Consider the following 27,516-nt stretch of genomic DNA (forward strand, 5'->3'; position numbering starts at 1 on the left):
CTTTCAAGCATTCTTTACCTGAAGTGTCTTGCCAACTTCTGAGTAATGCTTTGATTTGGTTTGAACTTTTTGGTGTAGCAGTTTTTAGAGCAAGTCACTACAGTTCTTTCTGAATAGTATAGGTCATGATAAGTTCATTTGTAGGTGGGGCAGCTGTACTACTTTGGGGGACTGTCTTAATAGATCCATTTCATTAATTGTCATGAATTTTTTATGAACAAAACCAGTTTATCAGGTTTAGCCAGCTAAAAACTGTTCCCATAGCTGTTATCTTTATTGTCAGAAAGAATATTATGAAAATAGGGAATGCCTGCACTTGCTTTAACTCTTGACTAAACAGAGGAATGGCAGTATCCATGAACAATAACTTAGGGGCATATTATCAAGTTGACACACGGAGTTTCAGTTGTACAACTCCCATTAACTTTAGTGCCTATGCTTTAATTTCAGTGTCTTTCAGCTAGGAGTAATGCAAGACCCATCATCTATTGGGTACTCTGAGTTAATGTGATTAATGTCACGTGGTAGAATATTCATTCGCTTTTCCTTAAGCTTTAGCCTTTTGGCATTTTTGGTATATTCATCTTTCAAGGAATTGCCTTTCAGAACTGGGACAGTGGTATTAAGGAGCTACAGTAACAGGTTGGAAAGTTAATGATGATACCTGTGCATTTTTTTTCTTACCAGTGGAAGATATTTCATTCAGTTCTGTTGTGATGATTTTGATTACTGTCGTGCACAGAGCATCAGAGCTGGGTTCTTTAACATGTCATCAGCAATTATTATTCATATTCTTTGGTCATAATCACTTTGGTTTTCTTCTATATCTTAAGATAATTAAGAATATGAATTTTCTTTAGTTAAATTGTTTATAAAGTGAAACAAGAAAAGGCTTTGTGGTGTTTTCAGTCTTCCATAACTAATCTTTTGTATATTAAACAACAAAATTTAGAATTTATAGTTGTATTCATTGTATTTGACTAAATATTGTTCTTATAAAATTTTAAGGCATAAGAGTGTTGAAAAATATCATGTTTTGAAAAACAAAAATGATAGACTTTGAAGATATGCTGTGATTGGAATCCTGATTCGGCAATTTATTTTGTTGAATCTGAGTATATTATGTGGCTTCTTGAGCCTTGTGGGTTTTTATTTTTTTATTTTTTCAATAGATATTGCAACTATCTCTCAGGGTTATTATACAGATTAAATATAATACATAAAAGTTCCAAAAGAATGCACCCAAGAGAACATTAGATATCGGTTTTATTATGCAGATTTGGAATCAGAGCTGAAAATGTTAAACATGATACGCAGAGTAATATTGGTTAGAGGCATGAAAGGAATTAGAACCAAGGTGTTTTAACCAAACTATAAGTTCTTTGCCTATGCAATAGTATCTTTTAATTACTAAAATGGTCTATTTAGTCATTTGCTCATAAGAAACACACTGCTCCATAATGTCTTCACCACATTTTTCTTTCTGTCCTGCAAATCCATGTTGGAATATTTGTCATTGAGACCAAATCCCAGATTTTTTCCCTTGTCCATGTGCGTTTAAAAATCTAGTCATATTTAGAAGGGCTTTATTAAATTCTATTAAACTCAGAAGAGACTTGCCAGAAATCCTTTAGCAGAAAGCATAATGTGGATCTACTTAGTTATGGTCTAGAATAGATAATGCAAGATATTTCCACAAAATGTCACACAGTTGCCCTATATGGTATCTGCTTACCTATTGAATCTTGTGTTCTGTCTACCGATTTCAGCCTCTGACCTTACTATGTTCATGACTTCATATTCCTTACTGTGACTAAATTATAGGATTCAAAGTACTTCCGAAGTTTGTCCTTTACCCTAGTCAGTCTTCATGGATGACCATGATGAGGAGCCTCCAGCCCTTACGTCACATGCTAGGTGGTCACCACAGAAGGTGTAAGTGATAGTGTTATCTAATGCAGCTTTAGATTAGGTAGAATCTATGGTGACCCTCATAACAAGTATGTAAAGCATGTAACATTATCTGTATTATTTTTGAAGAATCTAAAATGCAGTTAAATAATATTCCTAAAATTTTACAGTTATTAAATCAAAGCACTCAAGTTTTGCCAAAAAAAAAACCCATAAAAGTCCATAATCCTACTGCTGATAGCTGATAACAAAAAACTGTCCTGTGATACAAACAGAATAAAAATATATAAATTGCTGTATGGTGGCATGAGAGCTTTCATCATTTGGATCATCCAGATGCAAAAAGCCTCTATTAGAAATTTATATGACCAATAAAGTACAGGTGCACATCATTTATCAAGAAGGATATATCTGAGAAATGTATCCTTAGATGATTTTGTCATATGACTGTTACAGAATGTATTTACAGGTGGTCAGTCTCTTTTTTTTAAATATTTATTTATTTATTTTATGATACAGTTTCATAGGTTCTGGGATTTTCCCTCTCCCTTCCCCAGGTCCTCTCTATCCCCAACCCTCTCCCTGCACTGGTTTTCCTTATTACAACAGTATAATCCTTCAAAACCAATCACAAGTCCATCATTCTGCTATTTAAGTGTATCCTGACATTGTAGGCATGGACATTGTCAAAGAATCTAGCATTCTATTGTCAAGATATTTTTAACAGATTCAATGGAAATCCATCTTTGATCTGAAAGTAGAGATTCACACTGAATTTTATCTTCACATCTCCATATGATAGTCTCTATTTTACAGTTCCTCTACCTGACTATATGTACAGGCGTGTTTACATAGATATCTGTTGGTTTTGAATTTTTCGTGAGGGTTGCCTCCTATCAGAGAGAACATATGACCTCTTGATGCCGTCAATATAAATGATAAACAGAATATATATAAGTTGCTGTATATGACATGACTTCTGCTTTACAGTAACAATTTTTTCTTTAACTAGAAGGAATATACTACAAAATAGTGATGAAGTTTAACATAGTAAATATATGAACCATTTATTGTCATTATGAAGTATTAGCTACTGCAAATAATTGTGCATACTGTTTTTTATAACTGGCAGCACAGTAGTTTTTTTTTTTATACTAGACACATGAGTGAGGTGCAGTACACCAACACTACAGTGACATCACCATCAGTACAATATAGGATTTTCAGGATTTTCTCGAGTCCTCTAATATCATATAGGATGACTGTCACACATAGGTGCCGAAATCAAAACATTGTTATTCAGAATATGACTATCTCATCAAAGGTTAACTAGTGACTAAGTCTTCTCTGTGCTACACACAGAGAATCTAGTTGATAAACATTTGTTACTTTTTAAAAAAAATAGAATATCAAAATAGGAATAGCTCCTAAAAACAGTCTTACAGTGATTTTATCATACTTGTTTGTTGGTTATTATTCTTGCCAGCTTTTTCCATGGACAGTCTCTACTTACACTTCTGTGTTTAATCCCCATCAAAATACTGACAACTCCCAACCCAGAACATCTGAAACTGATGACAGTCACTGCTTTTATAAAGTTACTCTACCTTCTGAATGCCTGTGAATCAACAAGCTCTACCAATTTTACCTTCCAAGTATTTCTTGTAGCTGTTTTCTCTTCTTTTCTTGTTATTGCCAATGCTGCTAAACTACTGAAGGAACCGCTTAGGTAATTTCTATACAGCTAATTTTGTTTATATTCTCCAACTTTCTCTTGACTGCTATTTCCCATATTAATAACAATTCCTCATGATATAACATAATATTGGAGTGTTAAAGAGCTCTCATGGTGTAACCTGTGTTTGAATTGCCAGCATTATTGCTTGTCTTTTCCCTCTCCTATTTAAGGCCAATCTGCAGTGAATTGCTTATTATCACAAAGTTTTTGCAGGAATTTTTCGTTTCTAAATAGGTTACTGACACTTAACCAGGTACATTAGGTCTGCTCTACTCTGCTACCAAATTGTCTTCTCACTTTCACTCTGAATGTCTTAAGGCAGGTATGCTTCTATTCAGTTTATACCACCAGAGCTACCATTGTGTTTGGCACATTACAGATGCTCAGATATTTTTTAAAGTTTATGTTCAAATCCAACTGTCTATGTACTTAAATTTTTTGAAAACTTTATTTTCTGAAAGATGTAAAGAAACAAAGTGGCAAAGAGACAAAGAATGACTAGTGGGTAGATACATTTTTACAGAGAACAAAATGGATGCTCTGTCATTATTTGTTGGATGAATGAAAGGGATGTTTCTCAGGATTGGCTTCCTAGTAGTAAACATGGGTTCTTTTTTCTTGAGTTTAGAAAATACTTAGAATTAGAGAGAAGAAGGCAATGTCTTCCCCCCTTAACATTAACTTCATGCTTTCCCTAAATTTATTCTATGAAGATAGGAAGCTTTTCTAGCTGTATTTGCATGACTCTAATGACAAATATTTTAATCAAATGTGTTCTCATACTACCACCTGGTATATGTGACCTGGAACACCCTTATTTCCTCTTACTTCTTTGATAACTCTTCTAAAAAACCCTCGCACATACTGGGTTAGGTCCCCCTGCTGTGTACTAACACAGTTTCTTGGACTTGTTTTTCACAATTTTCATAACATATTAAAAAGTTTAAGTCACCTGTAGTATTGCACCATCTGTTATTTGGTTTTGGAAGTTAACTGTCTGATAGAATGGATTTCATGCAGCTTGTTTTTGCATGTATATCAGAGTCAAAATATTTTTAATATATATCTGAGCAACTATACATCCAATTTGCATTTTTTCATTTATATGATTAATTGGTTACCTATATAGCATGAGTTAGCATGCTTTTTTTTACTTATTCCAGTAAGATATTTATGGCCATTTTAGATTAAAACCTCAGAAATGTACCTGTTGGCCCGTCCCTACTTCTAGTCCAATTAGGGTTTCTAGCCAATAGTGGGGATATAGAAATGTCTTTATATATATATAAATATTCCTTTCAGACCTCCACATAGTAATATAAACAGATCATTCCAGAATTGCAAAATCCAACATTACCACCACAAATTTTGCACATTTGTACTGCTTTTCCATTCTAAAAATTTATCTTTTGACGTTAAAACTTTTATTCAGTTTAACATTTTCAGTGTACTGTGCATCTTGAAGGATCATTGATTCTGTATAATAATTTGAGTCATCAGTTTTTAGTTGATACTTAGAAAAATAGTTTTTGTCTTACACTTAGGCTGCTAAAATTCATACTTCAGTTTGGTATTATATTCAGTTTTAGACTGAGATATACTTAACCCATTCAGACTGAAATACTTCCAATTTTTTTTTATTCTGGGTATTTCCTCTGCCAGAATTTTTTTTTTAAATGCTAACTTTCTTTAAAATCTATAACGATAAGATAAATACGGATTTAAAGAAACCAGCCTTGTTTATAGGACTTTAACAGCAATTATCAAGCATTCTAATAAAATTTAAGTCTGTAGATATTTCTATTTATGAAAATGAAACTGACAGTTTTTCTGCCAAATAAGAACTAATGAAGATGAACATAAAAGGAACTGAAATGCAATAGAGAATTAAGCTAAATATGTAAAACTCAACCTTTGCTGTGGGGAATAGAGAAAATCAAATACCTTCTGATTTTACACAGTATGTTGTAATTCTATAGCAACAGAAATGTTATAACATTTCCTTATGAAAGCAGCTGTACAACAGGTTTTGAACAAGTCTAGTGTAGTGTTTAAAGTGAAAGGGGCTGGATTTGTTCTTAAAGTTGGAATATTTCCAAGGATAGAAGTTTGGTGGTTACTGTTTTCTGTTCTTATGCTTAAGTGACATAGTATTTGGCTAAAATGAACATTATTTCATATATTAATTCTCATTTTTAGTTTTTCTTCTGAGCAAGATACAATAAAATGAAATAGTCCAAATGCTTTTACACCTACACAGTATATTGCTGAGCAAATTATTTATGGAAGGGAAGGCAAGATAAAGTTGCTTTTAAGAGTCCTTTAACATATCAGTTTGATAGCTAGCAAAACACCTTTACAGCCATTAAATATTTACCAAGACTTGGCTTTGGGCAAGGGGGCAGTTTAGTGCACCAAATTTGACTCTGTGCAATGCCATTGATTAGCTATCAGAAGGACATAGTTAATCAGTAACTTAGGGTATTACAAGCACTCTACATTCTTGTTAAATCTTTTCTCTGAAGATGACCTAAAAAAAAAAGTTGGTTGCAACTAGCATTCACCCCTCCACTGATTGCACAAGCACAACTTTGAAAGAAATAAAGGCTGAGCAAATCAGTCAGGCAGCACTTAAGCAATCTTTCCTAGTGACTGTTGTCATTGCTGCTGGACTTTAGAACTGAGCATGTTTACATTTAATTAGAAAGGACACACAGTTTACAGCACAGTAGCTATCAATATCAGATCAGGATTGATTTCCGCTTTCTCCCCAGTGATTGCTTCCTTCAAGCTAATTAAAAAAGGCATATAACCAAATGACTCACATAAATTTTAAAGCAAAGTAAACAGTATTCCCTGGAGACCAAAACAAAACTAAATGACATTCATTCTGATTATTACCTACATTTTTTTAAAGAATTCTCATGCTTAAAATGTGGTTTAAAGCATGTCTTAGTGTTATCAAACTGCCAATATACCAGGCTTTCTTTTTTGAAGTAACCTCAATGAATACTTTACTAAATACTTTAGCTCTCAAAGAAGCAGTAACCTCACTTTTATCTTTATTATTACTAAAACATGTAGATTATGAGTCTACTGGAAGCTTAGGCTGACATTGTTTAAGTTTCAACTTCCATGTATTCTGCAGAGAAACCACTAAAAATGTGACAAAATAAATAATGAATTCATTTCCTTACAAAAAAAGGTACATAGAACACTTGCGTAATTTGCTAAAATTTGGAATGATCCTGGTGTGAATTAATGCTATAAGTAAAATGGTAACAAAATCATAATGAAAATTATTTCTTATAACTCATCTATTCATTATTATGAGATTTGCTTTAAATTTCATTTTTTTAAAAAAATTATGGTGACATCATTTTTGAAATAGCTAAAGGAAAATGGGAGAAAAGTAGAAATTACCCCGAGGAAAATCATGTCCCACTCATCTTTCCCCATATAGGATCGCCTCTGATACCTCATGTAGAATGGAAGCTGCTAAGCAGATAAGGACAATTCAAATTGGACCCAGGTCCTAAGAAACCATTAGTTACCAACTCACAAATATTTATTAAACATTTTTCTAGGTGCTAAAGATAAAATGGGGAATAAAATGTAATATGGGGCATTTTTATGTGCTTTGGTTACTATTGTATCTCAAAGCATTTACTGTCTGTTTACCACATGACGTGTGTGTGTATAGATGCTCAATGAATATTGAATGCATGACCCTTTCTAGAATCATTTCACTACTAGTAAAAGTTCAGTCAGGCATGTGGTGGGGTGGGAGTTGCATTTGTTTGGAGAATTCCAGGTAATCTGCTGAAATCAACAGTGATACTACAGTGATGAGAAACCTTTTACAATCTCCATCCTGGTTAGAAGAAATTATAGCAATTCTATTTCCTTTCTTTTTTTTTTAATTTCATTTCTTTTTTAAATGTTAAGCTTTTTATTCTTTTTAGTACTCAGTGATCCACAGTACCAAATACCTCTAGTTTACATTCTCAAGACAAATACAAATTGCAAAGATTTTTGTCAGTCATTAAAGCATTAAAAAGTGAGAGCAGGTTTTGTGGCTTTGCAGGCTAAGCTTCCTCCTGTGATGCTGATATCACATGTGGTGCCAGGCTGGAGCACCAGCTGCTGTACTTGAGCTCCCTGCTAATGTGCCTGGCAAAGCAGCAGATGATAGGCCAAGGGCATGGGCCCTGGGACCCATGTAGAGGAGACCTGCATGAAGTTCCTGGATTCTAGCTTCCGACTGGCCCAGTTCCAGCACTTGCAACCATTTGGGGAATGAATCAGGGCATGGAAAATCTCTTTTTCTCTCTCAGTTCTTCCTTCCTTCCTTTCTGGCTCTTACTTTCAAATAAATAAAATAAACCTTAAAAAAAAACATGAAATCTAGGAACCACAATGTCAGGCTTTAGGAAACAATCATTAAGTTTCCATTTCATAAATATGTACTTGAGCCTTTTCTATGGGGCAGATAAAGATCAAATAGTGAACAAAGTTTTACATAATGCTTACTATCTACTCTGTATGAAACCATATGATAAGATGACTTAATCTAGATTCCATGTCAGATTTCTTAGAGAAACTCCAATCCAAGCTGAGATCTAAAGGTTGAATAGGAGATAGTTAAATTAAAGGAGACAGTGTCATTGTTTTAGAGTTTAGAGGTAAATAGGTAAATGGTGAGAAATGAGATGGAGAAGAGTTTATAAATGATGTTTAAGAAATTTGAACTTGATCCTAGGAACAGTAAGGAGTCATGAAAGGTTTTTAATCCAAGAAGTAGTGCATTCATATCTGTGCTTTAAAAGACTCACTCAGGGGAGGGAACAAGTAAAAAGACTATCGTAGTAATCCACGTAAGAATATAATGCTACACACTCTAAATTAATGGTATTAAGGCTTGATGGAAATTGAAAGTTGCAAGGCAGATTTAAGTTTAAATCAACAGAATTAATTTTTAAGTGAAAGATGGGTATTAAAGGTGAGGCATAGATTAGGCATCTGAGCGTTGAGTAGATGATGTATCCTTAGCAAAGCAGAGTAAGAAGAATAACTAAGAGAGAGGGGTTAAAATGAATATATTTTTAGATATTGTGTTGTAGATCTTTGCAGAATGGGCCAAAATACAGACGTTTTTAATGTGATTAAATAGATATGGTACTTAGAATATATATCAGAGCTGTCAAAAAAAATCAGAATTAAATGTCATTAGCTATAAATCAAATTATGCCAGGAATGTGGATCAAAATCATGAGGAAATGAGTGGAAAATGTATCAATAAATAAGACATAGGTGGGAAATAGTCTCCCTACACCTTCACCCACACCTGGAGAGACTGAAAGCATCAAGAAAGCGGAAACCGAAAGTGCATCGTCATGGAAAACAGAGAGAGAGAGATTTTCAGAAGGCACTAACTTCAGATACATCAAATATTATAAGAACTAAGAACAGCAGCGTGAGAGCAGTTGAGCAAAGCAGACTTCAGCACCTTGAAGATGAGAAGATAAAAACCAAATGTCAACTTGATCCTAAATGAGACAAACAAGGTTTGAAAAATCCCGTTTTTCAGAAGAGTATTGAAAATTTGGTGAATCATAATCACTGATGGAAAACAAAACAAAATAAAATATTCATAATTGTTGTATCTTGTCCAGGTAACTAAAAGACCAGTCCTGGATTTTTTATTGTCTTGCCTAGACTTGAACCATGTTCTCTTGAAAATTGTAGAGCTACCCTGTAATACAAAACACCCCATAGTCAGAGCATTTAAAAAGGGGGGGGGGGTAGGAGATGCAATGCCCTAAAATCCTCACTTTGCAAGTGCCGGGACCCCATGTGGGCACCAGTTTGTGTCCCAGCTATTCCACTTCCCACCCAACTCCCTGTTGTGCTCTGGGAAGGTATTAGAGGATGGCCCAAAGCCTTAGTACCCTGCACCCACGTGGGAGACCTAGAAGATGCTCCTGGCTTTGGATTGGCTCAGCTCCGACCATTGCAGTGATTTGTGGAGTGAACCAGCAAATGGAAGATCTTCCTTTCTGTCACTCATTCTTTCTGCAAATCTGCCTTTGCAGTAAAATTTAAAAAATAATAATAAATCTTTAGAAAAAAACAAATTTGGGAGCTGGTGCTGTGGCATAAAGGGCAAAGCCTCTGCCTGTGATGTCAGTATGTCATATGGATACCAGTTTGTGTCCTGACGGCTGCACTCCAGCTCCCTTCTATGACCTCAGGAAAGCAGCAGCAGATAGCCCAAGTGCTTGGCCCCCTGCCAACCATACAGGAGACCCTAATGAAGCTCCTGATTGCTGGCTTCAGCATGGCTTACCTGGCCACTTCAGCCACTTGGGACATGAAAAAGCAAGAAGTCTCTTCCTCTCCCCCCGCTTCTCTTCCTCCCTCTCTTTTTCCCTCCCTCCCTCTCTCCCTCTCTCCCTGCCTCCCTCCATCCCCCCATCTCTCTCACATGGGCATGCACACGCACGCGCGCACGTGCACACACACACACACACACACACTTTCAAATAAATAAATAGGCAAACATTTTACTCTGTCATTGAAAGTCTTCAGTAACTCAAATGTTTTAAAGAACCAAGTCCCCTTCCCTTATCCAGAAAGACCCTAAGTTACCCAGTTCTGAACACACTTCCATTTGTTAAACACTAGCCAAGTGAGCTTCCGTAGCTCTTCAGACATCCTTTCTTTTAACCATAAAACCTTTGCCATGTTATTCCTGTACCTGAAATTCTTCCTCCACCCTTTCTCTAATTAATACCAACTTTTATCTTTAGATCTCAACTCAAATATCATCTCCCATTCTTTATAGCATTTATAATCATTGGAAACATGTGTTTAGTCAATAGTCTTATCTCTGTCTCTAGCAATGTGCCCAGCACACAGTAGTCATTCATTTATAGAAGGAAGAGAAGTAAGGCCTAAGGTGTCACAATTCAGCCACCCAACTCCAAATAAAACAAAACATGTTTGTATTTTGATCATGTTGACTGAACTCTATATTCAACACTTGCAGCCAAATAGCTAAACAGGAACAACTGTGTATCGTGTAGTGTGCATTTGGAATAGTCTAAAAAAAGGAATTTATTTAGATCTTGTTTTATGGATCAGCATCAGAATTTATTCCTAAACTATATATAATATATTTTGATGCAATATAAACTATTTCATTGGATTTAGGTACTTTGCCTAAGAGAAGTATTAAATAAAACTGAGAAGTATTGAACTCATGTTATCAACCTTGTAAAGTAGTTTTTATACTGTTAGTATAATCATTTTTTTAAATTTTTTTACTGAGAGTAATGGGAAGAGTATTCAACAGTTGTGCAAACTGCTTGGCCATTAGCTAAAACACTGGCTAAAGTTAATGAGAGTGTGTGCTGACACTATGACATTCTTTTGTGAATATTCTCTAAATACCCCATCTAAGTCGAAACAGGGTGAATTTGTACAGTATCTGGAATTTATCTAGGCTTCTACTTAAGTCTAGTACGAGTACAACCAGGACTTCAGTTCTGTGCAGAGATTTCTTCCATACTACAACCTGCACCTTGTTATACAGTTAGGGGTTATATTAAAAAAAAATGGGTGGGGTGTGGTTTGGTTTTTTTGTTTTGGTTTGGTTTTAATTTCAGAGGCTGAGTTACAGAGAGAAAAGGAGGTCTCTTTGTCTAGAGAGACCCATCTTCCATCCACTGGTTCACTCTCCAAATGACCACAGGGGTAGGAGCTGGGCCAGTCAGAGGCTAGAAACCAGGAGTCTCTTCCTAGTTTCCCATATGGTTACAGGGAGCCAAAAATTTGGACTATCCTCCAGTGCCTTCTCAGGTCAGTTGTGGGAAGTTGGCTTGGAAATGGAATATCCAAGATTTAAGCAGGCACCCAAAAGGGATGCTGGTGCCACAGAGAGGCTTGCTGTGCTACTCCACAGATCACCAGAAGCTATATTAATGAAGTAAAAAATGACTAATTTTTGGTAAGGCATTAACATTCTGCTCTACAATTCTGATCAGTAAGTCCAATTTTGAGCTGGAATCTATTACCCTTAGAAGAAACACAGAACTCTATAAACTGCCTTTTCAAATATTTGAGTATACATATCATAATACAAATTGTACATTTTTTATATATTCAATGTATTGAGAATACTTTAAGTTTTGTCTTATCTCCTGACCAGAAGGTTTCATCAGCCATTTATAATCCATGCTATGTTTTACAGACTTTTCTATGTGGCAAGTCTGTGAAAGCACTTCAGTTTGTCACTGTCACCACCATTTGTTCAAAGAAACTTGCTCTTTATCCCTGCAATTGTCTCTGCTCCTAAAAACTCAGTTCTGTTTGTGGACTGTCTGTTCTCTTCCACAGATCCATTTGTCTCTTCTTTAGCAGTATAGTTCTTTCCAGATTATTAAAGTTTTATAAGTCTTAAAGTTGGATAGTGTCTGTTCTGAGTTCATTCTTCTTCAGTATTGCAGTTTTCTGGGCCTTTTGCCTCTCCACATAAACTTCAAAGTCAGTTTGTCATTATCCACAAAATACTTTGCTGGGATTTTGATCATGACTGTATTGAATCTACAGTTCAAACTAAGAAGACTTGGCAAATTAACAGATTTGACTCATCATTTTATCCTCCTCTGACGTCTTTCTTTGTTCTGAATTCAACTTTATCTGATATTAATATAACCATTTTTGTTAGCATTTGACTAATATTCACATGTTTTGTCTTTTACTTTAATTTGCTTTTTTTGTATTCATAATAAGTTTCTTGTAGTCAGTACCCATGTAATTTGGCTGTGCTTTAAAATTTTCTTTGTATCTGTCTTTTGATTGTTTTTATTTAGGTAATTTATGTTTAATACCATTAAGTTAAGTCTGCTATTTTTGATTTTGGATTTCTATTTCTTTCCTTGGAATTTTTGTTCACTTTCTGCTTTTGAGGAATTTCTTGTTTCTCTTTTTATACAACTATTTTATTAACATACAGTGAATAAACCTCATGTTTCACAATACAGACTTAGCACAATGACCCTTCCCACCCTACCCTCCTACTTGACCACATCCCCCACACACCTTCTCCTTCCTTAATTTTTCTTTAATATTTACAGTGGCATGCTTTCATTTCACTTTCTACTCATAGGGTTAACACTCCATTAGGTAAAGAATACAATACATAGCAAGTAAGAAAAAAAAATCTGTTCCTCAGGAGTACAGATAAAGGCTGTAAAAATACTCAAATCTCAAAATGCCAATCTCAAATTGATTACATTTTTTATATTTGAATTTTTGAGACTGGCTTATTCCAGTTGCATTTTGGTTTGTGTCTTTATTATTATTATTATTATTATTATTATTATTATTATTATTAGCCTTCCTATAAATTCCTTGAATGTATTTTGGAATTCTGGTTTTTTTATCCCTACAGTATTTTTCAGGTTCTCAATTTTGTATGACTTTTTAACTTGTTGCTCTAGGTATTACAGTGTATCGATATATGTATAGTATATTACACATATCAGTCTCTTGATGTAGTGTTGCTAGGTCCACTAGAGTACATAAACCATGCTATCTTTTATATTGCCTTTCCCTTCTAATTTAAAACAGAATCAGACAGTTTTTTCTTTGGTCATCATGATTCCTGATTTGAAATCTGATGTAATTTGCATTGCTGTTTCCTGTATCTAAGGTATCGTTTTCTAGCTGCTTTCAGAGTTTGTCTTTGGCTTCCAGAAATTTAATATGAACTTTTGAATTATTCATAAATTTTCACTGGTTAGAGTTCTTGCAGCTTCCCATAGGCTTACATTTCTTGTTGTATTTGGGAAGTTTTTAGCCATTATTTCAACTCTGTTCTCCTTCATTTTTACTTCAGTGTTTCTTACTGACACGAATGTTCATCCTTTTGTTAAAGTCCATAGGTCCCTGAAGCTTAGCCATGTTTTTTAAAGTTTGCACCTCTGTTGCTCATAATGGGTCATATTAAGTTTTTTAAAGATTTGTCTGTTTATTTGAAAGTCAGAGACAGAGAGAGATTGATTGTCCATACTCTGTTACATGATTCTCTCCCCATGTGGCCACCATGATCTGGATAAGGTAGAATTCCAGAGGCTTGAAGGTGTCAGAATCCCCAACATGGGAAATATTTAGACCAACATCTGCTGCTGCTTTTGCAGGCATATTTGCCGGGGCCTGGATTGGAAGCAGGGCAGCTGAGACTCAAAAGAAGCACTCCAACAGGTGATGCCAACATCATAAGCAACAGCTTATTTCACTGTGCTACAATGCTAGTCCTCATTTTAATTTTGTTTAATCTTCCATGTTAGTGATTCTCTTTTATCTGTCCCTCATTTTGCTTTTAGGCCAATTCACTGAAATTTTCATTGCAGTTACTGTTTTTCAATCTTAAAACACCAGATTTTTTTCTACACACCTGTTGTTTTTCCTCTCTTCTCAGAACTAGAATTTTGAAAATATAATTTGTAATTTTATTTCCATTCATGGATACTATTCAATAATTTAAGTAATGACCATAAAATCATATTTATATAGGTTAAAATTTATAATACACTATGTTACTTCTGACCTATGGAGTTCATTTACATGGATTTGTGTGTATAATTTCCTACTACATTGATTCCCAGGTCACCAGATTCATAAAATATATAATCCACTCTTGCATATTTAGGAATTGTCCTTTTATCAATTCCAAGTGTTGTTATGCATTGATTATATATTTCCACATGAATCTCAAAACTTTATCATATAAATTAATATGCTTTTCTAGTCAATGAATTAGAAATTTAGTAGGAGAATCAAGATGACAGAATAGGGTAAGGACATGTTTACATGGGTAGAGAAACATTTAACCAGGATGAAGCAGAGAGGGCACATTCTAGGAAATAGAGGACTGAACAACAGCAGAGGGGTACCTGGAGACTGACAGACACAGGAAATCAGCAGACACAGCGGTGTAGTGTTGCAGTTACTGATACCCCAACAACATTCAGCCAGTGACTATCCAAATTGCACTGGCAGCCGGAACTACACCAGCAACCAGGTGGGAAGGGACATTACCTAGGAGCTCAGGCAGTGAACCCAGACAAAGAACTGTCCATCCTACTGGTTTGTTTGATTTAAGCAGGAGCAGAGACAGAGTAACAGATCCCAGACCAGCAGTGCGAGAACAGGGTGCATTTCACAGCCCAGTTCACCTCCTTGAGCCATATCGGGCACCATTTTGTTTAAGGAGGCAAAGGCAAGAGAAAGGACTGAGCATATGCTGAGCTGAGAGTGAACTCATTTCTGACTCAGTGAATTGCAACAACGTGGCATCCTACAGGTTCCACCCAAGACAGATCCAGGTAGCCCTCAGACCTGATGGCCAGCAGATCAAGAACTCTACTAGTGGCACATCAGGTTCCATTTTGTACACTGTGGCAAAAGTTTTAGGACTGCAGGGACAACAGTGAGCTGCGCATGTGCTGAGCTCGGCGAGAATTCACTGAACTAGCTGCATTGCACTGGTCCCACAGGAAAACAATACCGACTATGCATCATACAAGTCAAAATAGTTCCGTGTGGCCCTCAGACCTAATGGCCAACAGGTTCTGGCAAGATCAGCACTACTGACAACCACTGACAGCTGGTGTCTCCCTAATCCAAGGACCTGCTCCAACTGGAAGTGGGACAAAGGCTGTATAGACAGCAGTGCAGCCTCAGCACAGCGTCACAGAAGGTGGAGACTGGTGAACTAGGAGCTGGGGCTGTGGAGACCATGATGGATATCTAACATAAGAACCCAGAGCTGGAACTTGCTGGAGGGAGTGGCACAATTGGCTGAAAACAAAGAGCCATGTACCAATTGCAATAAGTGAAATCGAACTGTGAACCTGTGGGTGACACAGCTTAGAAACCTGCCTCAAGGAGAGGACTTTGCTAACCAGAAGTATAATGACCAAAAGCAGAGACAAAGGCACAATGAATATTACTGAAGACTCCCCTGCAAAGCAGGAAAATCCTTTGCCAACCTCAGAATTAACTGAGCAAGACATCAGGAAAATTCAAGCACTTGTTATAAAATTTCTTATAAACAATGAGAAGCACGTAAAGCAGGCGTTCAAGGAATTTAAGGAATAAGTCACATTGGAAATGAATCAAATGAAAGCTGACACATTAGAAATGAAGAACACAGTGGAGCAAATTAAAAGTGGAGAGTCTCCAAAATAGAATGAAGGAGGCAGAAGAAAGAATCTCAAAATTAGAAGATATTTCTTGTCATCCGGGCAAAACAAACAAAAAGCTGGAAGCAGAGCTGGATCAGGCCAAAAAAAAAAAAAAAAAGGATTCAAGAATTGAAGGACACTATTAAGAGACCTAATATAAGAGTTATGGGAGTCCCAGAGGTGCAGAAAGAGAAACTGGGATTAAAGGTATATTCAATGAAATAAGAAGGGAAATTTTCCCTAATCTGGAGAGAGAATTGGGAAACAAGATCGAGAAGAAACACAAAACTCCAAACAGGGTTGATCAAAAGTGATCTCCACCACAACACATAATAGTCAAGCTCTCTTCAATCGAATATAAGGAAACGATCCTTAAATGTGCATGTGAAAAAAATCAACTGGCATATAAAGGAATGCCAATTAAACTCACAGGAGACCTCTCACAGGAAGCTTACAGGCCAGAAGAGAATGGAACAACATATTCCAGATTCTAAAAGAAAAAAATTGTCAGCCCAGGATAACATACCCAGCAAAACTTACCTTTGTCTTTGAAAATGAAATAAAATTCTTCCACGGTCAAGAAAAGTTAAAAGAATTTGCCTCTTTCAAATCTGCCCTACAAAGGTTACTTCAAGATGTTCTCTTGACAGAGAAGAGGCATAGCACCTACCAAAACCAAAGGCAAATGTGAAGAATATCCCAGTAAAATGACAACAGAAGACTAAATCAATGAACAACCCATTGCTCAAACGACAAGACCAAATTACCACCCATGCATATTAACCCTGAATGTAAATGGTTTAAACTCAATCAAACATCATAGATTAATAGACTGGATTAAAAATAAAACCCATCTATTTGTTGTCTACAAGAGACACATTTCGCCAGCAAAGATCAGCGGAAACTATATCTCATAGATTTTGATATTTTTGTTGTTACTTTCATCTCTTCAGAACACCTTCTTCTGATTAAATTCTTCACTGACTCACAGATCATACAGTAGCATTATCATCTTCAAGAGGTTCTTGATTTTCTTTTTCATTTCTTCAGCAACACATTAGTCATTCAGTAGCATGTTGTTTAACTTCATGGTGTTGATAATTACTTCTTTTCTTCCTGTTGTTTGATTTTGTTTTGTAGCTGTGTAATTGAGACTGTCATATCTAGTAACATGTTATTTAACTTCATAGCATTGTAAATTTCTATTTTTCTTCCTGTTGTTCATTTTGTATTGTGGCTTTTCATTTAACGGGATGTACAGTAATTGTGAAATTGAGACTAACATATCCAGATATGAGGATACAATGCAGTATGCATCTCTACTTCCAGACAAAAGTGGACTCCCAATGAAACTGTTAACTGTATTTTGACAATAGGATGCTGAACTCTCTGCCATTGTCCATGCCTGCAATAATGGACATACGACTGTGTATAAAGAATTATACTGTAGTAATGATATAGGGGAACTCGGTGCGAGGGTGAGGAATTGGGGATGGGATAAGGGAAATCCCAGGAGCATATGGAATTGTATCATAAAATGATAATAATAATAATAATAAAAGATTTTTTAAAAAAAAATTTAGTGGCCACTAATTTATATCACACAATGTAATGTCTATGAAATGTTCAATAAAACATTAATAGATGTGCTGATCACTGTATCCATTTTAAATTTCTATAGTAATGGGACCCTTTTATAAAGAAGTTACTTCCTGTTCGAAATAACTTCATGAATTATTTCATTAAACTAAACCAGCAACATCAACAAAGGAAGTAAATCAGTGGACTCACCAGTCATCATTTACAGATAAAATCTCATCTACACTGTTAACCTTTCTATGCATATTTTCTTCTATCTGCTTGTCATTCAGAAGGCAGGTGTATTCTAGATTTAGCTGATCTCCTCAGAAATACCCAGGGATGTCAACAATTAGTGTTTTCTGAAAAGGTCCCTAGCAAATTAATCAATGCAGGAAACCAGGGTAAAGGCAGATATTGTCCTCTCAGAAGTATATAATTTTAAATAGGTAGCACATAGTTTTGCCTTTCATACTTGCTTGGCTTTATTTATTTTAATTCAAAAAAGCAAGCCAAACCTGCCCCTTTTTTTTTCAAGAAAGCTTTGAGAATGTTATCAGTAGGTGAATAAAGGTTGAGAAAGCTAGTTTACTTTTTCCAGTTCATGAAAAACCTGTAGAAACAAGCAGTTGTTTTCAGAGTATTTTTAAAATGTCTAAGTGTCATGTAAGATTTTGTACTAAGTTAATTATATGTAAACCATGTCTTTTAAGAAACTGTATGAATGCCTAGTTCTTGCTAGATATGGTGGTAAGTATTTTCACATTTAGATCATGTTACTTCATCTCATACTTATGTGAACTCCATATTTTTCATTGTTTTATGGTTGATTGGATTAACTGTCAAAGATCTAGGGAGACTGGTACAGTAGTTAAACAGACTAGTCCTCTACTTGAAAATGCTAGCATCCTTTATTGGCAACTACTCATGTCCTAGCTGTTCCACTTCCAGTTCAGCTCCCTATTTATGGCCTGGGAAAGCAACAGAAGATGTTCCAAAGCCTTGGAATTCTGAACCTGTGTGGGAGACTGGGAAGAAGCTCCTGGCTTTGGATCAGTTCAGCTCCAAGTCATTGCAGAGTGACCCAACAGATGGAAAACCTCTCTCTCTCTCTCTCTCTCTCTCTCTCTCTCTCTCTCTCTCTCTCTCTCTCAATCTGCCTTTCCAATAAAAATAAATCAATCTTCAACGGTTCATTGTTTTTACCAATTGTATACAAAAGACTAAGATATGAATCTAAAATTTCTGAATCCAATCCAACAACTTCTTGTTTACAACAGATGAAGCAGTCTACTGGATTCAATCTTTGTTATTGAATACTGTCCCCTGTATTATAGAATGTTTTAGCAGCATCTCTGACCTTTACACACTAAGTGCTAGTTGAAATGTCTTGAGAAAGCTCACAGAGGGGGCTGGCAATTTGGTGCAGCACGTAAGACTTGATGTCCCATGTGAGCACTGATTCCAGTGCTGCTGTTCTGCTGTCCATTCATCTTCCTTGCTAATGTGCTTGGCAGCAAAATGTGACCACGTGCTTGGGCCTCTGTCACCCACGTGGTAGACCTGGATAGAGTTCTAAGCTGCTGGCTTTAGCCCATCCTAGCCCCAACTACTGTGGCAGTTTGGGGATTGAAACAGGAAGTTGATCTCTGTCTCTCCCTTTCTCTCTGTAGCTCTACTTTTAAAATTAATTATATCAAATATTTAGAAATAAAGAGCAAGATGTGTATCAAAACAAATTATGTACAGGGCCTGACATGGTAGCTCATTACTAAATCCTTACCTTACATGCAGCAGGATCCCAAATGGGCACCAGTAAATGTCCCAGCTGCTCCACTTCCCATCCAGTCTCCTGCTTATAGCCTAGGAAAGCATTAGAGGATGCACCAAATTCTTGGAACTCTGCACCCACATGGGAGATCTGGCAGAAGCTTCTGGTTCTTCTGGATCAACTAAGCTCTGGCTATTGCAGCCACTTGGGGGAATGAACCAGTGGACAGCAGATCTTTCTGTTTCTCCTTCTTTCTGTAAAGCTGTCTTTCCAATAAAAACAAAATAAATCTTTTAAAAATGATGCGTACACTACAAACTTTTTGCACTAAAAAATCATGTATTAATTTCCTTATACTCCGAACATATTCTTCCTTGTTGTTAAAGCAAAAATGTCTTTAAACATTGCGAAATGTCATGAGAGGGACAAGATCCATTCCAGCTGAAAACTGGTGATATGTGTTACTATATATGGTTTAGTCTGCAATATTTATCTAGCTAAGATAAGTAGTTTATATAGAATACACAATGGATTAAACATTTACTGTAAATTCACTAAAGCATAAACAGAAGAATATGTGCAGAATGGGGGTGGGGATGGGGTTGAGTCAAATGATGTCATGGCTTCAACCAAATGTGATGTTCAAGATGAGTGGAAACCAGAAAAGGTAGCATAAAAACTTTATAGAAATTGCAAACTATGGGCTCAGTACAATAGCCTGGTGGCTAAATCCTCACCTTGCACACAGCAGGATCCCATTATGGGTACTGGTTCATATCCTGACTGCTCCACTTCCTTTGTAGCCTGGGAAGGTAGTCAAGGACAGCCAATTGCCTTGGGACCCTGCATCTGTATGAGAGACCCAAAAGAAACTCCTAGCTTCAGATTGGTTCCACTCTGGCTATTGCAACCACTTGGAGAGTGAACCAGATTAGAGATCTTTCTCTCTCTTTTTCTGTATAAATCTGCCTTTCCAGTAAAGATAAATAAATCTACCAAAAAAATATAAAGTACTACTTCAAGAATAATCTGAACCCTGTGTGACATTGGTTGTGAGAGGCAGAGTTCAATGAACAGGTAAACGGACAAGTTGAGAACATGAATATCTATGAACAGGACATATAAACAAATCATAAACCTAATACTGCCAATATATCTTAAGCTTAGGTACTTACAGGGAGTCAGGGGTGAGGGAAATAGGCAGTAGCATAGACATGGGGCATGGCACTGACACTAGAACAACAGATAGGACATCTCTGACAAGCTCCTAACTGGAGTAGTACCTGTAAAAGTTACCTGGCCTGCCATGGGACTCATTGCAGTGAGCAGCCTGGGAGAGAATGTACCATATATCTAATGTGTATTAGAAATATATGATGAAGTATTATCAGGTAAAAACATTTTAAAATCTCACATTTCCACATTGAAATTGAATTCATTGAGATTATATAACTTCAAGATTGGAAGAGTAAACATGCCAACACATGTCACTGTTATAGGAGGCACACTGTTTGTCACATGCGTTGTACTTGAGAATGATGCTAATGACTCTCATGTTATCCTTTATTCTTGCTGTAACCTGAAACATGTCCCCATTCTGTGTAACTGCCGTTTGTAATTCTATGGCAATGCCTAAAAAGGAAAAAACAAACAGTGCGTGAGAAGTGATAACTCTGGAAAGAGATAAATTAAGAGAGGACTGTCTGAAGAAAATGGATCCCTGTGGTCAATTTGGGGAACATTTTGAAGGAAGAACAACCCTAAAGCAAACATGCATTTCAGTGATTATAGATTTCAGTGTGCTGGGAAGATGTCCACCACCTACTACACACCCACGTGTCACTTTTTCTCATAGAACAATGTCCTTAGAATTTTAAACATGTTTCAATAAGTTCTTAAGGAATGTGTTGTTATAAAACAAAATTGCCCTACACGAGTGCAATTGTAGCATGTTGGAAGTGGGAAATAAATAATAAAATTGTATAAATGCAGATTATTATAAGAAAGAAAAATATATGTTTCAGACAGACAGCCAGGAAAAGCCATCGGAATTTAGACTGGCTAATCACAAAATATGAATAATTCATGTTTATACTGATAGTGAATGGGTGAGTAGCAGTCTGACAGGAAAAACCGTGGAAGAAATGGCAATCCAAATAAGTGTTCCCATTGTTTTTCATTTGGTTTTTGTTGTTGTTGTTGTTTTTACGTTCCAGAATTCTTTTTGTTATTACATTTATTATGCCATGAATTGTTCATGAACCAATTCTAGCAGTTCAGGTTCCTTTCCATTGGTTCTGACAAATGGGCTTCTCTGGGTAGAGCAGGTTGGTGCTTCAGATGGACACAGCTATGTTTCTTTTTGGCTTCCTACTTTTTCTGATCCTTTTGCTTCACACAATTCAGGATGCTATCTAGTGTTTAATATGCTCAATATGCACATTTATTCTCTTGGAAAGTGTATTGCCCTTAACTTGTTTGTTTATAACAATGCCAGCAGCATGCTGGGTAACATTGTAGATTTCCAGCTTTGCTGTGATAACACTTATGGGGGCATTTCTGTTTTAAACAGTACCCCTTCCCAGGATGCCTACAGTGTCACCGTTCTTGTAAGTGTACATGTATGTGGCCAAAAGCACAACCTCATGTTTTCTAAAGGCCCAGTAGAACCTGAACTTGTCCTCTTTGCCTCTGTGTTCTTTATCTTGGTGAATTAGGGGATGATGGCAGTTCTGGCAGAAAGGCCAAAGAAATGCTTTGAGTAGGAGAAAGCCTGATGTTGAGAACAGAACACCTGGCTAAAAGGAAAGATACAGAAGCCAAATGGTCCAAGGCTTTGCTGATTGGCAAGTACATAGAGACAATGGATGCAGAATCTGTATCTGTTCAGTGCACATATTTGATTAAATTACTTGCCTCTTTTTATTTCAGCGCCTCTATCAATAATTCTGCAATATTAATAGGATTTCCTCACATGTATTTGAGAGTTTTACAGAGTGAAAATATGTAATTTGTTATTTTTAGGTATTTTTTCTGGGTGTAATGAGAGCTACTGATAGAACTTAAAGTAACTTTTAATCACATCAGTCTGGATAAAAGTGAAATTATTATCAAACCATTCTGAATGCTATGTAGCTTTTTTAGGTTGAAAATAAAGAATCTAATTCAGTATTTATGGGAGTGAAAAAATTCAAAATTAGGCATAAATTTATCCACAAAATAATTAAATTATTAAAGACTAGGTAAAGTGTGTAATGATTAGGAAACTAAGGTGGGATGCTAAAGTTTTCAACAGTGGTGATTTAGCATTTAGCTAGTTATTGGCTGGTTCAAGTGCAGTGGTGCTTACAACTAACTGATAACATTTTACTAGTTATATGATACTAGTTAGTGTCTTAGACATCATAAACAAAGGTAGAATTCCTAAACCTGGGCTACTGTAATTTTCAAATGAGATGTTATATGCAAGGTTAAAATGCTAGGAATAATAGTAGGCTTTTTAAAAATAGGACGGAAAAAAGCAGCGCCTTTAAGGAATCAAAGATAAATTGGACTTCATCACAAGCAGAGCTTATCTTCAAAAGACAGGGAACATTAAGAAAATGCAAACAGCATTCCCCAAAAAGCATGTAGGAAGCCCTCATTCGTAATGGAAGTGTAAACTGTCACAACCAGTATGGAAACATATTTGCAGGAACTACTAAATCTGAATATATGTACACTCTGTATAGAAATTCTACTCCAGAAATGACTGTTAAGTCCAAGAAAAGATACATACAGAAGTTTTCCTACTGGTAGAAAAGTTAAGTAAAATGTGAGGAGTGTTGTGTATATTAGACTTTTTTCTTAAGATTTATTTGTTTTTATTGAAACGCAGACTTCTAGAGAGGAGAGACAAAGATCTTCCATCCACTGTTCTACTCCACGAGTGGCCACAACAGCTGGAGATTGAGCCGATTTGAAGCCAGAAGCTTATTTCCTGTCTTTCACATAGGTGCAGGGTCCCAAGGCTTTAGGGCCATCTCTACTGCTTTCCAAGGCCATATGCATGGAGCTAGATGGGAAGTAGAGCAGCTGGGACATACTGGTGCCCATATGAGATGCCAGCACTTGCAAGGCAAGGATTTAGCCACTGAGCCATTGTGCCAGGACCTGTATCAGGCTATTTTAAAACAACTAAATATATGCAACAATACAGTGAGATTCACATACCTAACATTGAAGGAAATAAGCCAGACAAGAAGTTCCAAGACAGACTGTACTGATTTTGATAGAGTTTGGGTTAGTAATTACATATTAGGGAAGGAATTCATGAACTGGAAGGGAACACTGGGAAGTGGTCTAGGTTCCTTCATTTGTTCTATATTTTATTCTTTGTTGGCAAGCTGAATGCTTTAGATATTTATATTTATGCAATTTTAAATGTAACTTAACAATTAAAATGAAAGTAATGTTATAAGTGTAAAGTTTATATAGATATCTTTTTTATTTTTTTGTATTTTGTGTTCTTTGTTTTTCATTTTCTTTCCTGCTTTATCTTTGTAGTAGATTGGATGTGCTAAAGGAATTTGGAAGTTGGAAAAGGTGGGAGGCAGTTAATGTGAGAAGACTAGAATAGGAAAGTGGACTAGAGACAGAAGTCTTTAGGAATGTGAATTATAAGGAAGAATAGGACAAATGAAGTAGAGTTAGATTAGCAATGCGAATGAAGAAAGATACTTTTTTGTGTTTTATAAATGTGGCATTGTATATTTTCCTAACTTTGTATGTAGTAACTGACCAGAGTTTAGCAACAGTTGCTATTCTTATGCACTAATTTTAATCCTGAAATAACTTCTTTTGAGAAGTTAACCATCCACGTTTCATGCCTGGCTTATTTCTGTTTGCCACCTCCACAATGAGCATACTGTAGAGGCTTGTGGATAGTTTAAACAAAAAAGATGAAATTTATAATTACTTTGAACAGGTTTTAAATAAAGTACCAGACCAGCTATTAGAAGAGTGCTAACATTCACTAACTTTTTGCAGCTTAAAATAGACTGCTGTCTGTCCCACTGTCAATCTGGATTATATAGTTACATTGTTTCACTTCAAGTTCCCGATCGACATTTCCTTTGTATGTATATACTGAATGATTTTATTTAATAAAAAAGAACATCTCCTAGGTGGATTTTAAATTTCTCTTATTAAATATTTATATTTTCAAAATGTCTTTATTTAATTGAGTGAGGTGCTTGGTGCCATTTCAAAATAACCTCAGGTGGTAGGTGTAATGACATATCAAAGGTTTGACCTTTAGCATTTTAGCATTCTATTTGTCTGCATTTTCTTCTGCATTCATTTAGTCTTAATTTATATGCTCTTCCTCTGTATGTCTTAATGAGTGTGTGTATTTGGCATAGGATTTATTAGGCAAAAAGTAAACCTTGATATGTATTATTTCTATACAAGCTAGCTACTGATGTTTAACATCATTTATATCTTAACTGTGACAAGTAAAAAAAATTCCATGTACAAGGCTAGTTGCACAAATCTCATTCATTCTCAATTAAGTGCTTAGCTGGATCTACTAAACTGACGCCCATTGTCTCACTTCTCATTTGTTTGAAGTCATCTTATTATATTTATTTATTTTCCTAAAATATGTTATTTTACAGTTCTCTGCTATTTTAAAGAAAATTGAATGTAATATTTGCACTGATATAATTGACGTCTTGAAGCATCTATTTTGCATGCTGTGTTGGCACGGGTAATCATTTGTGTAATTTTCAGCCAAGAAGAAGAAAAATAGAAGTTTTTACTTATTGTAATTAGATATCAAAATTATTTTGTGTACCTATTTATTCTGTGTTGATTTTTTTAGATGGAGATTATACATAGGGATTTTTGCTAAGTAGACCATTGATCAGTCATCCTCGATTATTCGTATTTATACTGTTTTGTGTTTCCTCAGTTTGCACAAATCTTTGTCTCAAGAAGAGCATCTGAAGGATCAGTTTAACCATACCCTCAGCACCTATGAAGAAGCTCTGAAAAGCCGGGAGAGCATTGTCTCTATTACTCAACAACAAAATGAGGAACTGGCTGCCCAGCTGCAGCAAGCGCTGAGCGAGCGAGCACACATGCAGCTACAGCTTCAGCTCGCTGTGGAGGCCTCGCGCATGGCCAGCGAGAAAGTTCAGAAGTAAGTAACTACACTGCATCCTTTCCAAAACCTGAAACAAAGCAAAAGAAAATACATGTCCTTTGAAGAACTAAACAATATGCATTTGTTTTCATGCCATTTATAGTTTAAGACAAAAGTATACTGAACTAAATGAACTCATAACAGTGGGCATCATATTCGTGATTAGGATCGGGACGCTGTCTCTAGAGAGTCATTGTTTCTAACTAGGGCAAATCACCATGCTTTCTCCTGATTGATCTTCAGTTTGCTGAGACCTTACCGCCTACACCATCTCACACCTCCCAGTAACAGGCCAAGTTATCAGCCAGGAGAAGAGGCAAATTACCACCTGTACTCATTTGGCTTCACATTAATCCTGCCCCAGCTGAGCTTTCCGTGACCTTGCAGACTGATACCTCTGGTTGCATAGAATTCAGTATGGAGGAATTAATTTTCTTCTGTTGTTCTTCTAAAACTATTCAGTACAGCTTTTCACACTGCATAATTATATTTGGTTTTTTTTTTGAGTGATCCGTGCATTTTTATTAAAATTTAAATAAACCTGCATAATCAGTCCTTGTGACAGTTAGTAGAAAGTTAGCAGCTTACTAGGCAAGGAAGTCACTTTTTAATTTATGGGGCTTGAGCTTTGTCGCAGAATTTTCTGAGGCAACTTTAATGTGATAGAACTTGACATTTAGCCTTTATTGTATATTGTTAACAATATTGCATCGTTCACTAGTTCTCACCTTCAATTTCCTTAATTTTTTCCCCACTTTTTTCACTTCAGGATTTCTTCTAACTACTTCTTATGTGAAAATAAGTCATCTCAACAGTTCCAAAATATCTTGAAATTGCATTTTGATTAATAACCCAAGCTCAAGTAAATTTGTAGTCAACTTTATTTTTAAAGCATTTAGGGATTGTGCATAAAACTACCAGCATACCTTGAAAGTTTTGAGTTGTATAGGAATTATGCATGTATTTTTAAAGACTTAAATATTGTTTGTGTTCAGTCAGCAGATATATACCCTTGAACATGATGTACATTGTCAGTGCAAGAACTCAATGATATATAGGTAGATCTAATGTCATTGCAAATCCCAGTAGTAACTTCTGACAGTTAGTTTCCGATTTAGCTCTGTTTGCTCAAAGTGTACAAGTAATTACAAATCCCCAAGATTTTTGTATGTAATCCTTTAATTTCAATAGATGACTGAAATTCCCTTAAATAGTGGTTCTCAGAGACCATTTAGATTTTTCTAAGAATATCTTTGGAAATGTTATTAACTTTTTTTAACTTTTAAATTTTAACAAGTCATCAGCAGTTTGTAACATAAAGAGCATTTATATACCAAAAACTAAAAATAACAGCACCCCACACCATGCTTTAAATGGAACAATTTTGACTGCATGACAGACTAATTGTGTAATTCTTTATTTGCACATTTAACCATAGACAAAATTTTGTTTTCTTTAAAGATTTATTTATTTTTATTGGAAAGGCAGATTTACAGAGAGAAAGAGAAAGCGCTTTAATCTGCTGGTTTATTCCCAAAGTGGCCGCAACGGACAGAGCTAAAGCCATCTGAAGCCAGGAGCCAGGAACCTCTTCTGGGTCTCTCGAGTGGGTGCAAGGTACCAAGGTTTTGCGTCATTCTCTCCTGCTTTCCCAAAACACAAGCAGAGAGCAGAATGGGAAGTGGAGCAGCTATAACACAAACCAGAACCCATATGGGATCCTGGAGCATGGAAGGCAAGGACTGTAGCCACTAATCACGCCAGGCCCACAACACTTTAAGAAATGGCATATACCATGAATTGAGTTTGAGTACAACTGTGTCATTTATAAGAGTTATATGCCGGAGACCAGCTCCGGCTGACTGAGAGCTTGCAAAGGATGCGTAGATCGAGGAGACTATAAGAGGAAGAGATAAGACACGGACCACTATGGCTTGATGCTCATAATGGACAACTCAGAAAAGTTGCCTTCTTTATTTATACGCAAATCATCACAAGCTTTTGCACAATATCCAGTTGTTTCATTTTCACATCATGATTAAGAAAATACAAAAAACAATCCTAAAAAATATTATTT

The 27,516-nt window shown here is 35.9% G+C and overlaps 1 protein-coding gene across 2 annotated transcripts in view; it reads left to right on the plus strand.

Moving 5' to 3' along the window:
• MIPOL1 (mirror-image polydactyly 1) overlaps nt 1-27,516 on the plus strand; it is a 267,009-nt gene that overhangs the window by 193,967 nt on the left and 45,526 nt on the right. For both annotated transcript variants that reach the window (XM_058666357.1, XM_004584777.3), the window contains exon 13: nt 25,206-25,436. In XM_058666357.1, the coding sequence (XP_058522340.1) occupies nt 25,206-25,436 (231 nt within the window). The remainder of the gene's footprint in view (nt 1-25,205; nt 25,437-27,516) is intronic.

Source organism: Ochotona princeps, chromosome 6 (assembly GCF_030435755.1).
Source record: "Ochotona princeps isolate mOchPri1 chromosome 6, mOchPri1.hap1, whole genome shotgun sequence".
NCBI lineage: Eukaryota > Metazoa > Chordata > Mammalia > Lagomorpha > Ochotonidae > Ochotona > Ochotona princeps.